We start from the raw sequence: 13,931 nt of genomic DNA on the forward strand, positions 1-13,931 counted from the left end.
TAGAAGTTGATCTCAGTGGCCTTTTGCCTATGTGGTTTGCTTTGTTCTCTGGATCCAGCATGCCAACTGTTGTATAAAGAATGCCGATGGTAACACCTACTGGACTTGCAACATACTTAGAGGGCCACACTTCTGCATACTTTGCAGAAAAGAAGCGTCCGTGCATTTCCATAGTATTTTGGCCACATTTGTTCTGTAATTTTGGAACAGGAACCACCTTTATGCAAAGGGGCAGAAAATTAACACCCAGGAGCTGTGATTGACAGAGACTTTTGAGCATGTTTTCCATACGTGTGTATCCATGCATCCTGTCCCCTGCTTCAACAATGAGAGAAAAAAAGAGACACGCTAGCTCTGTTCATGCATTCATGGTGAAAGGGTATGGACTTAAAGTGGGAAAGGCCATAGCTCAGTGGTAGAGCATCTGCTTACTTTCACAAGGTCCCAGGTTCAATTCTTGGCATCTCCAACTAGGCCTAGGACTCTAGGAGAGACCCCTGTCTGAAACCCTGGACCTAGTCAGTGTAGGGAGTTCCCAGTTAGATGGGCCAATGGTCTGACTTAGTATGAGCAGCGTCCTGTGGGTAGGTGCAGACCCGACCCAGCATGTACCTACTCCATTGCATAACTTCCTTCATTCAGCACAGAGGTCTGAAAAAGGGAGGTGTCTAACTGTTTCAAGTCCACATGCATTTAACCAAACACATGTACTTGTGTTTTCTTGTCATGCATCAAGGAGCCCTGATTTGTTTTACACGCTCAAGAGGTAAATTGAAGGTTGAAGGAGAGAGGGTCCTTGATTCACCCCTTTTATCCTGGGATACACAGCAGGGTTGTTATCGCTAGCAATTATGTTCCATAAAAAAAAACCCAATAACCTGGGAATTTCTCAGGAGAGTTATTGAGGGTGTGCTGTGGTATTCATTGTTTTCAGTGGCTGTCTCAGGATAGCAATTATGACATTAGAACCTCAGTATCTTAATAAACAAAGTTATTCTAGATGTGTTTGTGCATTTTGGCAGAATTTTAAATGCCTTTTAACCTTTTCTTTCTTTTTGTATTTCTTTTTTTAGCAAGGAGTAGTGTGGTAACTGGAAGGAAGAAAGGTAGACCTAGGAAAGTGAGGGGCAGCAGGCGTGAAAGAGCAGGTGAAACTGTGTAACAAGGCGAGGCATAGAAACTCAGATTCATAAATGCAAAATATTTTGGAGATGTCTCTATATTTCCAGATGTACCTTCATAATCATGGGGCTGGAAACTAGCTTTGTTAAAACAGTGAGATTCTTTAGATCCAAATTTTGAACTATATGTTACATACAATTCTGTACCACAAAGTCAAAGGCAGCAAATGTGTTGTGCTCACCAGTGGTGTGAAAGCTATTTTTAAAAAGTGGTGTGTGTGTGTACGTGTACATGTGTCCACACACACTGAGGGGGGGGGCTCTGTGTCTCTCCTTGCTTCACTCGCTGACTCCCTACCCTCAAACACACCCACCAGGCACCCCTAAGCACACACACAGGGACTCTGGAACACATACTCGCAAATGTCTCCCCAGGCACCTGCCATGCCCCTCACTCCCCTCGCCACCTCCCCCTGCAATACCCCCAGTGACTCCAGGCTTTGGTGCACGCTGGCCGCCATGGGTTCACTAACACTCCTTGCCTGTTCCTGTGCTGTGTTGCTGCCCCTACCCCACACCGCCACTTCCTGTCAACAAATGATGCTGCTGTGCAGCTCCACACAGTGTGCCCAGGACACCTTACCCGTGGCTGCTTGCCCTCCCCCCTCCTGCTGCTTGCCCTCCCCCCTCCTGCTGCTTGCCCTCCCCCCTCCTGCTGCTTGCCCTCCCCCCTCCTACTGCTTGCCCTCCCCCCTCCTGCTGCTTGCCCTCCCCCCTCCTGCTGCTTGCCCTCCCCCCTCCTGCTGCTTGCCCGCTCATTCTGCACCTGGCTACTCACCTCACTCACTCACCCACTCACACCACAGCTGTCCACTTGTATTGCTTAGCCTACACCTGTCCGTGCCACTTGATCACCCGCCCCCACCAACCATCATTGCTTCCCCCATGCCCTTGCTTTGCTTGCCGCCCTGCTGCCACGCCCTGATCCTATGTGATGCTGCGTGAAGGCGGATTATATATATATATGTAATTATTAGAGACTTGCATCTTAGTTTGCATTTTTGTACTCTTTCTTTTTTCTCTCTCTCCTTCCCCCCATCCCCAGAAATATGTGTGTGTTGTTTTCTGTAACTGTGCGTAAGTGTTTAAGGACACTAAAGCTTATTTATTTATTTAAGGTATTTGCATGCTTCTTAATCACTGACGCTTCCACGTGGTGTTCGTAAAAATTAAAAAAAATACAATGGATAAGGTCAATAAAAATTAATCATAAAAACAGAAAACTTCTTTAAAATGCCTGCTGAAATAGAAAGATCTTTGTCAAGTGCCAGAAGTTCGCAAGGAAGGAGTCCTGTCTAAACTCCCCTGGGTGGGAGCTTCTGGTGGATACAGCAAAGGTTGCAGGTCTGACCTCAAATAGAAGTCCATTTCTTCAAACAGCTGTGTCGGCCAAAGTAGTCTTGTAGCAATGCAGTGACTAGAGGAGCAGCACACATTGACTTAGTTGTTAAAAGAAATGGGAGCATCTTCAGTGTCAAACACGGTAGACTCTGTTTTTGATTTGGGTGGATGTCCCTCTCTTTTAAAAACTTGCCAGTTGCCGTAATATCTATCAGAATTGGTTTGCCAGCAAGTTTAGACTCCAACCCTTCTGAGCTTTTGGAAGTGTTTAAAATGCTTGCATTTATGGTTACAAAGAAAGTGTGATGCCTTGCTAGAATCAATGGACTAGAGGACTGGCACCCAAGCATTATGTATCATGGGATGTGATGCTGTTTACATTAAAACAACAAATAGACATCTGTTGTATACTAGTACATCTGTCATAGATTCCCCCCAATCATCATGTTGATTATAGTTTGGTGAGAGTGCTCAACATTCTCTGTTCTAGATCCTTGGCTCTCCTAATCAGGGTTGCCAGGTTCATGGCCTGATCCTGATCCTGTATCTTTAGGAGAAGAGAAAGTCAGCCAAGTGCAGGTGTTCTTGCAACACTGTAATGGGAAAAACCACAAGGTGGAATTCCCACCTTGTGGTTTTTCCCATTACAGTGTTGCAAGAACACCTGCACTTGGCTGACTTTCTCTTCTCCTAAAGATACAGGATCAGTTTCAGGCCATGAACCTGGCAACCCTACTTCTAATAGAACTATAATTACTATGGTTCTGTGAGGAAAGAGAATTGCTGTTAAACCAGTTTAAGGCCATGGTCTAGATGTGCTGTGTGGCTTTCCCTGAATCAGTCTTGGTGGTGGTGCTCTAATCAACAACTCAATCCAAGATCTGGTCCTGATTGCCTCAGCTTTTTCTGATATGTCCTGGGATATGTCTAGTGTACGTGGAGGCAAAGGAGAAAAGGGCGACAGTACCCTTTAAACAGGTGGATAGAAGAAAGAGCTTTAGCAGGTGTTGCTTGATAGACAAATACAGGAAAGAGAATGCAGTTGTTGAAATCCCCTCTTCTTAACTATCTGTTTAAGCCTGAAACTCCCTTGTATCTACATACCACAGAAAATATCCTTGGCTGTACTGTCCACTGCGATTGATGATTATTAACACTTTACAACAACATTGTGAGGTGGGATAGGACCCAGTACAAAAGCACACATTTTGCACTACAGTATCCATATTCAGGCTAATTTTATGCCTGTTCCCTTTTTTTTCTGAGCATGTAAGGGTATTTGTTTTTCCTTGTAGTGACATGAGTTAGACTTTTAACCCTTCTTCTTCTTTTTTCCTTTTTCTCCCTCTTTTTTCTTTCTTTCCAGAAGGTAACAGGGGCATCTGGTGGAGCTTTACCAAAAAGGAGAAACACCAAGCTATTTTTAGGTATTGTAAAGAGCCGTTTTCAAATCTTGTTCTGACTAACCAAGGTGCATGTTTTTTTTGTTCAGTGGCTTTTGTGTGTTCACTTTTCTTTTCAACAGATTAAATATAAATTATTCAGCTGATGAGGGGGCATCTTTTAATCTTTTTTTAAAAAAAATTCTCGTTATAAGCTTGCAAAACTATGGTGGTTTCCTTGAGAAAGTCTTCAGAAAACTGTTTCGCCTTTCTCTCTGCACCCATCTGTGTTCTAATAACCCTTTGCATGCGTTAATAAATTAAACCTTGAAGCCTCCCTTTGTGCCGCTGAAGGTCTTCAGAAAAGAAACACAACAGCAGAGAGTGTTAGGCCCCAAGGTCAAAGAGGAGGTTTGAAATCGAATTCCTGACTATGCAGTTGTCCTCTGCTTGTCTGGCCACAAGGCTTTTGTTCTCTCATAAGACTGACTGAATTAGTCAGTTCAATAGGTTTCTATTAAAAGGCTTGCAATTTTATGTTAAAAATGTATTGGTGCTTGCTTGGGATGCAAGTCTGACTCTGATTTATGTGCACATTTGTTTTGCTAAAAACAACAGGACATGCCCGTGTTAGTGCAACACATGATTGCATATGTGTTTCCATATTTGTGCATGTGACAATATATGTGAGGCTTGCAACCCTTTTTCTGGTTGGACTTCTCATCCTTTTAGGAGGTAAAATTCTGAAGGGATGAGGGGACCTGTGAGGAAACAAGGGGTGGGGAAGGGGCGGGAACCTCACACCTAGAGTGTGTTGAAACCCAAAGGCTTGGGAACCAACTGTACATTTTAATTTGAAATTGAGTCACTTTTGTTTTGTCTACAGGTCCCTAGTTCATTAAAATACAACACAACCTGCAGCTTCAATAAATATGCATAGTGCTCAAATTGTGGAGAGAAAGGCAGGGGGCTGTTAATGAAACTCACAAGCCCCATCCTTTGACTCTCTCCAGGTTTAGTCCAATTGTCTCATGTATTACACACTCACCCACAGAGGTGCATCGTTTGTAAAACCTGCCTATAATCTGAGCAAAGATGCAGGGGAAGAAGACTTGTACGGGGTAGAATAATCAAATACTCCAGTGTATTTTTGCTCTTTGGCCAATGCTATCTACTTTCCTGAACCAAGAAATCATGTTTGTTTTTTAGTATTGCGAAACTGATCCCCAGGAGGTGGTTCAAAAACTAGTTCTGTGATGTGTGAAGGAACAAAGATGTGTGATCAATGTTGGAGGGAGCCTAGCAATACTTTTTTTTTTTGTCCCTTGAATAAAACTTGGCTCTGTATTTCTATTTATTTATTTACTGCTTTTTCAATCTTACAAAAGTCTCTCCAAGGCGGTTATCAAATGGACTAAAACATAATACCAAAACCCATTTATCAAAATTTATAAAAATAGAACATGCATAATAGAGCCAAAAAAACCCAGTAAGGGCAGCCTAAATAAATAAACAAAAAATCAGATTCAGATAAGTAATAACAGTAAGCCCCCCTCCTCAGCAAATGCCCACATCCCCATTATCCCAGAATGCTCCCTTCTGTGTTCCTGGGATTCAGATTTTGGTTGAGAAATGGGCCTGTGGTTGCCTAGCAACTGCAACTAAGCTTACTGCTTTCCTAGAGCTATCAAAATGGCTGACTGGGGTGAAAGTGGCCTGGCAGTCAGCCGCATGGTCAAGGACAGGCCAGCGGTGTCAGGGAATGCTTGGCAAACTTTCAATTTGACACAGTCTTTAGAGTTGCCATTAGGGACAAACTCCTTATTAGTCCTATGGGTTACTGGCTCTGACTCAGCCAACCCACCCTTCTCCAGCTGCTGTTCATGAAGCCCTCCTCATTTTCTTGTTAATGCATCTGATTTAAATAGATGATTCAAAATGGCTTGACTTTTGGTGGTGGTGACGACGACAACTCTTTTAGTGTAGAGAAGCTGACTCATTAGGATTGCAATGTACTGGCTCTGCTTTATTGTTTCTGGCCAGTTGAACGTATTTTCCTTGCCCGTTTTTTGGGTGTTCCACAGAGAAAATAGCAGAGGCACAAGTAGCTGTTCAGGGTAATCAGAACTAGCTTAGTATCTCATTTGAGAGACTTTGATCGAAGGAATGTGACTCTAACACACAATTATGTGGTGGGCCAAATCATTCTCTGTCCTGTCTCCCCCCTCCCTTCTATTTCCCCCCTCCCTTCTATTTCTCCCCCTCAGTTTTCAGAATAATTTTTTGGAAAATCAGGACAAGGGTGGTAAAGGGGAAGAAAAGCCTATGAGCAGAGTCCAAGCAACCGAAACTTGTAAAAGGATTTCTCCCTCTTTCACACGACTGTTAAAGTTTCTTTCTTTTTTCTTTCCGGTCACCCTAAGCCCTCCAGGTCTGTCTCTGGCTTTCAGAACTCTCCCCAGGCCCTGTTTCCATCCTGTATGTGTTTGCCTGGCTAGAATGTGTCCTTGAACGCTGATAATTCCTTTGCTTCTGTGGATGGAGGACAGAGATGCGTTACGTGAATGTGTGTAGAAAGTAGCCTGCTGTACAGTAGGGCCCCACTCATACAGCGGGTTATGTTCCGGACCCCTGCTGTAAAGCGAAAACCGCTGTAAAGCAGAACCCATTGACTAACATTGACCAAAATGGCGCCCGGCGGCAAAAAAAACGCCATAAAAGCGGAACAAGCGCTATAAGAGCGGGGCCTTTCTGCAATTGACAACTGCTGCATTAGTGGAATGCTGTAAAACGAAGCGCTGTAAAGCGGGGCCCTTCTGTACAAAAGTAAAATTTGCATTTCCTGTTCCTCACGCTTTTTCCTATGGCCCCTCACTGTCATGTGGCTCTCGGAAGGTTGCCTGGAAGGAAATGCAGCCCTTGGGCTGAAAAATGTTCCCTATGCCTGCCCTTGGAGCACAGAGTGATGTCTAAGATGGAACTACCAAAAATGGGTTAAGCTTCATTATATAGGGTTTTAGGGTGTGTGTGTGCACATTTTCCTTGCTCCCCAGCTCAGTTAGCACTTACCCCCATAGATCTAGGTGCTACTCTCTAGAGCAGGGAACAGTGCTGAATATTGGGGAACTAGAGAACCCCTGAGGAAATACCAGTGTGTGTGTGTGTGTGTATATATATGTGTGTTTTTAGGCATGCTTGAAAGCCCCCCAAACTTGGAAAAAGCAGTAGATCAATTGAGGAAAGGCAGGCAAATTGGTAGTCTACCATTAAAATGGGTAGAGTTCGCACATAGGAAAGTGGTCCTACCTTGTTAATCATTTTTATGTATGTCTTATGACATGTCAGAATGATGTGCATGCAGAGACCCACCTTGACTGCGATTTATTGCAAAGAAGTTTCTGGTTAGGTTAATGGATAAGATGCTGAAGTACTACTGATGAGCACTTGAGACAAGACAATTAGACAGGAGCTGCGTAATAAAATATGATTGTCTCACATTGAATAACACCCCCCCCCTTCCGCTTTTGGTTAAGTGAAAGACCTGTGACGGAGATGCAGTTACAATTTTAACTTCTGAATTCCCATCTAGTGGACAGTATTGTTTCTTTTCCTGTAGCTGGTTGATATATTGACCATGTGTACAAGGGACAACACTTTTAATCCCTGTTCCAAATTTAAGTTTTACCCTGGTGTTATTTTATATGAGTGAATCTTCAATTCTTGAGCCATTTCCAACTTGACCAAGTATGATAGTTGGGGACTAGTTATTTTAGTCAGCCAGGATATATTATTTCAGTCAGCCTGGGTAGATACTCACAACTGTTTCGTTATCTAGGATAACTTAGAATCATAGAATAGTAGAGTTGGAAGGGGCCTATAAGGCCATCGAGTCCAAGCCCCTGCTGAATGCTGGAATCCAACTTAAAGCACACCTGACAGGCTGCTGTTCAGCTGCCTCTTGAATGCCTCCAGTGTTGGAGAGCCTACCATCTCCCTAGGTAATTGGTTCCATTGTTGTATGGCTCTAGCAGTTAGGAAGTTTTTCCTGATGTTCAGTCAAAATCTGGCTTCCTGTAACTTGAGCCCTTTATTCCGTGTCTTGTACTCTGGGACAATCGAAAAGAGATCCTGGCCCTCTTCTCTGTGACAACCTTTCAAGCATTTGAAGAGTGCTATCATATCCCCCCTCAGCCTTCTCTTCTCAAGGCTAAACATGCCCAGTTCTTTCAGTCTCTCCTCATAGGACTTTGTTTCCAATCCCCCGATCATCCTTGTTGCTCTCCTCTGAACCTGTTCCAGTTTGTCTGCATCCTTCTTAAAGTGTGGTGCCAGAACTGGACTCAGTACTTAAGTTGAGGCCTACCCAATGCCGAATAGAAGGGAACTAGTACTTCACGTGATTTGGAAACTATACTTCTGTTGATGCAGCCTAAAATAAGATTTGCCATTTCTGCAGCCACATCACACTGTTGGCTCATATTCAGCTTGTGATCCACAACAATTCTAAAATCCTTCTCACATATAGTATTGTTGAGCCAAGTATCCCTCATCTAATAATTGTGCACTTGGTTTCTTAGGACTTTGCACTTATTCCTGTTAAATTTCATTCTGTTGTTTTTAGCCCAATGCTGCAGCCTATCAAGATCTTTGAATTTTGTTTCTGTATTAGCTATCCCTCCCAATTTTGTATCATCTGCAGATTTGATAAGTGTTCCCTCCACCTCCTCATCCACGTCATTAATAATATGTTGAAGAGCACTGGGCCCAGGACTGAGTCCTATGGTACCCTGCTCGTTACCTCCTCCTAGTTTGAGAAGAAACCATTGATTAGCACTCTTTGAGTACAATTCTGTAGCCAGCTGTGGATCCACCTGGTAGTTGTTCCATCTAGCCCACATTTAGCTAGCTTGCTAATCAGAATATTATCAGGCATTTTGCCAAAAGCTTTGCTGAAGTTGACATATATTATGTCCACAGCATTCCCACAGTCTATCAGAGAGGTTACTCAATCAAAACATGAAATAAGATTAGTCTGGCAGGATTTGTTCTTGATAAATCCATGTTTGCTTCTAGTAATCACTGCATTCTTGTCAAGGTGTATGTAGATTGACCACTTTATAATCTCCTCCAGAATTTTCCCAGGGAATAATGTCAGGCTGACTGGTCTGTAGTTCCCAGGTTCCTCCTTTTGCCCTTTTTGAAGATAGGGACAACATTAGCCCTCCTTCAGTCATCTGGCACCCATCCTCCACGATTTCATAAAGATAATAGTGGTTCCAACAGTTCTTCAGTGTCTTACAGAAAGTTAGGGTATGTGGTCATTACAATTCCAATTTATGCAAAAATTTTTTATATATATATATATATATATATATATATTTAAAAAAGGTTTTTAATACATACAATAACAAACACTACATTCGTACAAATAAGGTTTGTAAAGAGACAGGAAGAGTATCTCCTGAATCAAAAGTGTCTAAGTCTTTAGTCCATACTCATGAATGAATACATACATAGCTGCTATAGTGCTTTTTATATAAACTGCTGGTACTCTTGCTTGTAGACTTCAAATCTGTATCTCAATGGAGCAAGGTGCGTATATTATGGCCAGACGCGTTTCGACTTGTGTGTCTTTCTCAATGGCCTTTCAAGCATATATTAACAGATTTTCACTTGGATGCAAAGTAATAGGTACAGAATAGATGCATTTCCATTAGTTCATTTTTTTATCCAGTTCCTCTGGACAGTTTTTATCAGCAGCATTCATATAGAAAACCCCTCAAAATACAGTTCTTCAGCCAGTTCCCAATGCTCTAGGATGCACTTCATCAGGCCCTGGATATTTGAACTCATTCAAAGTGATTAGATATTCCTTGACTATTTGTCTATCAATCTCAAGCTGCAGTCCTGCCCCTTCAACTTCGTCTGTGCCAGGAGGGTCTAAGACTCTGTTTTGGGAGAAGACTGAGCCAGAGTAGGAATTGAGCATAGAATCATAGAATAGTAGAGTTGGAAGGGGCTTATAAGGCCATCAAGTCCAACCCCCTGCAAACCCACTTCTGCCTTTTCTTTGTCATCTCTTGCCATTTTGCCATCCTCATTGAGTAGCTGTACCACCATTTCTTTTCTCTGTCTTTTACTATGGATGTACCTGAAGAAAACTTTTTTTTGTGTTGCTTTTAGCATCCCTCACAAACCTGAGCTCATTCTCAGCTTTAGCCTTCCTGATGCCATCCCTGCAATTCCATGCTACCTGCCTGTACTCTTCCTTTGTGTTCTGGCCTTCCATCCACTTCCTGTATATGTCCTTTTTTATTTTCATGTCATCTCTGAGCTTTTTGTGAAGCCACATTGGCTTTTTCTGCTGTCTTCCACCTTTTTTCCTTGTTGGAATTGTTTGCAATTGTGCTTTGAGAATTTCCTTTTTTAGGAACTTTCACCTATGTTGGACTTCTTTTCTCATCAGGGCTGCTTGTCATGGAACCTTAATTATCATTGTTCTGAGTTGATTAAAATTGGCTTTGCTTCCTTTAAAATAAAGAACTCAAGTATAACATGGTCACTTTCCCCCAGAGTTCCCATATCTGCCAGTTCATCTATGAAGTCATCTCTAAGAAGGTAGGGCTTCTTTTTCAAATTATAAATATTGGGAGAGTATATTTCTGCTCCAGACAACTGAGAAGTCACAGCTGATGAGCAGGTGAAAGTCTTCCTCTGGCTTGTGTGTTAGTTGCCTTAGCAAAAAGTAAAAAAAAAAAACCAGCCTCAGATTGCAAGAGATTGTTTTTCACTTCTTAAAATGTACATTTCCTACACTGTTTTGAGTGCTTGTACCCGTTGTGATACCACTTTACTTTATTAAAATAAGTGTCTTCTTTTTACAGCTTTCACCTGATTGAAGAAAATAAAATGAGTTTTAGTATAGTAATAAATTTAATTTGCATGTCACTAGAACAATTTTTATTTTATTTTTAGGTGGTGTCTGTATCTATTTCAAAAGCTACCATCTTAGGAAAGGCATTACTTTCTGTGTGAGAGGGAAGCGGGAATGTTGCCTCCTAGGATGGCACCTGCCATTTGCAGTTTTTATAAGTTAATAATTACTGACCAACTTTAAAAAAGAAAGAAAGAAAAGAACTATTGCCTGATTAATATATAAAGGTGCCTTATATTGTGAGTCAGACTGTTGGTCCATCTAGTTCTATATTGTCACACTGATTGGCAGTTGGCTGTCCAGGGTACCAGGCAGGGAACATTCCTAGCACTGCCCTGGGGATTAAACCTGGGACCTTCCACATGCAAACCAGATGCTCTACCTCTGAGCTACGGCCCTTTCCTATGGATGGCTTTGCCATTTTAAAATAAATGTTTAAAGCTGCAATCCTAACTTGCCTTACTTGAGTATAAACCCCACTGAATTAAGCAGGACTTATTTCTGAGTAGACATTGTTAGGATTATATCCTAAATAACTTAATCCAGTTGATTAAAGGTTTTAGTTGTTTCTAGGGATTTAACTCAATCCATCTCTCCAAGGCTCTAGACAGATGACAACATTTATCATTCTGATCAGAGAGGTGGTGTAGTTCAATGGCTAATGGGTTAGATTTGGGGCCATATTTTCACCACCGTTGAGGGCAGCTGAAGGGAAAGCACAGGCCCGGCATCAGTGGGAGGCCAGGTTGGGCACAAGCCTGAGGGTCCCTGCAGCTCTGAAGGGCCACTGGGGCTGGAAGGGTGGAGCTCCCGCTCTGTGATCCATGCCACCATCGGGTTGCAGGGCATGATTTATGGCCTGAAGTAAGGGGCAATGCGGGAGATGGGGCGGTTGGGCCTATTTAAGCCAGCATCAGCTGCATGGGGATGTACTGAGGGCCCACTGAAGTCTAGTGCCAGCCCTGGGAAAGCATTTTTTACGTCTGCATGCACTGCCTCCCTCCCCATGGCTACTGGCTGTATTTGTGTGCAGGGCTCCATTCATACCACTACAGATGGTGTTTCTTAGGCATTTCCAGTGCTGTTCTAAAAACGGATCCCTGTTCATCATGGTGTATGATTTTCGCTGCCTAGCAGGCATTTCCTTTGGTTGAAATTGTTGTGGGAGTAGGGCCCTTAGTTCTGGTAAAGCTTTGGGTCTTATCATAGCCATAGATGCACTGAAAATTACTTGCCCAAGGCTACAAATCCTCCATTTCCCCATCTGTGAAATGGAAACAGTGATGCCCTATATCCCTCATAGGGTTGCTTCCAAGGTGAATGAGGTAAGATCTATCTGTGAACTGCTTTACTATTGAAAATATGCAATAATCAAATGTCATTAGGAACACCTTTTGCTTGAAATCTGTCCCCCACTCCGTTTTCAGTTTGTAAGGCATATGCTGTTGCTTTCTATGGAACTACAATCATGTGAGGGTCTCCTCATAAAATAAGGCTTCAGGGCCCTGACTAAAGTGACCCATTCCATAGTTAACAACATAGCAGATTCTGGTAAGATGCATCATCAAGTCTAAATTGCCCTGCAGGCTTGTTTTTCCAAACAGAAGGATAATGGCCCCAGAGTGCATATATTATTCATGGTCATTTTTTATAAGCTCGATTTGTTTAAAATAGAACTTTCCTCCCCAGGTTTCAAGCAGGCAGATATCGTGTTCTCAGATACCTGATTAGTAATGGTAGAAATAATAATTTTACAGGGGTGGGCAACATGGTGCCCTCCAGATATTGTTGGACTCCACCTTCCATCAGCACCTTCCATCAGTCAGTATGGCCAGTGGTCAGAGATGATGTAAGCTGTAGTTTGGTAAATGTTAATGTCCATTTGTTGTTAACATTTTGATTGGTATTTTAATGAATATTTTATGTTTTGTATAAACCACTGAGAAGCCTTTGTTGATTAAGTGGTATGTTAGATAAAACAAATAAATAGTCAGAGGACACCATGTTGGCTATCCTGAGTTAACATTTATATAGCTCTTGCCCCATCTGATCAAAGCATATAATATTTCTTCCAGTAATCCTGTATGGTAGACCTGAGTCGTCTTTGATTTATTACCCATCTTCACTTGGTGATCTCTTAGCAGTTTTCTCTGACTGATGAAGACCCTCCTTCATCAGATGGCCCTTCCCACATCTTGGCATACAGAGGCTGTTGGTAGTTTGTGTGTTATAGCTAGAGGTTTTGTTGCTGCTTCTTTTAATTAGCTTGTGATATTTAGGCTGCGATTATTCTGTGAATTTAAAATTGTTTGGCCTGTTCAGATTCTTCAGGAGGCTTTGCGTATGTATGTTAAAATTATCTTATTTTGTATGCTGTGTGAAGTTAAAACGCCACTAATCCATAAAATAGTAATTGGTTTCAGGTTGTGGGACAGAGGGAGACTGGCTTGCCTGTGGCCACCTACCGAGTTCATGGCTGATGTGAACTTTTGAGAGACAGTCTGGTGTAGTGGTTAGAATGTTGGACTAGGATTGGGGTGATCCAGGTTCAAATCCCCAATGAATCATGAGCTCGGTAGGTGGCAGAGGGCCAGTCGCTCTCTCTTGGCCTAACCTACTTCACAGGCTTGTTATGAGGGCATAAATCTGGTGGGTGGGGGGAAGAGATCTGCACTGCTTTGAGTTCCTGTAGGAAGGGAAAGGCACAAATGTAATAGATGATAAGTAAATAAACATTGAATTAAGTTCTTCCCAGCTCTCTCATTCAGTCGATGCTGCAGCAGTTCTTATACTCTGGAGGTACTCTAGAATGGGATGAACTAGAGGACATGAGGGAAGTCAGAACCTGGAGCCCAAGTGCTGAGGCCTATTTTTATGTATGCACGCACACAAGAGCTATCTTTTTATCTCTCTTCCTTGAGCGCAGCGGGCTTCCTCTTTGGGAGCCCAGCTTGAGATCCAATTTGTACCGCTATTATTAGCGCCTTCAGTTGGTAACATCTAAATCTGATCTGGGCATGTCTACTCAAGCAGTCCTCCCTTTTCTTTCCCCTCCAGCGGGTTAGCTTACCTTGTCTGCCAGCAGCCGGGCTC

The 13,931-nt window shown here is 42.6% G+C and overlaps 1 protein-coding gene across 2 annotated transcripts in view; it reads left to right on the top strand.

The window, feature by feature from the left end:
* Nucleotides 1–13,931, top strand: part of USP13 (ubiquitin specific peptidase 13) — a 100,041-nt gene that overhangs the window by 26,196 nt on the left and 59,914 nt on the right. For both annotated transcript variants that reach the window (XM_061637388.1, XM_061637389.1), the window contains exon 3: nucleotides 3,889–3,949. In XM_061637388.1, the coding sequence (XP_061493372.1) occupies nucleotides 3,889–3,949 (61 nt within the window). The remainder of the gene's footprint in view (nucleotides 1–3,888; nucleotides 3,950–13,931) is intronic.

The sequence above is a fragment of the Rhineura floridana genome, chromosome 7, assembly GCF_030035675.1.
Source record: "Rhineura floridana isolate rRhiFlo1 chromosome 7, rRhiFlo1.hap2, whole genome shotgun sequence".
Lineage (NCBI taxonomy): Eukaryota > Metazoa > Chordata > Lepidosauria > Squamata > Rhineuridae > Rhineura > Rhineura floridana.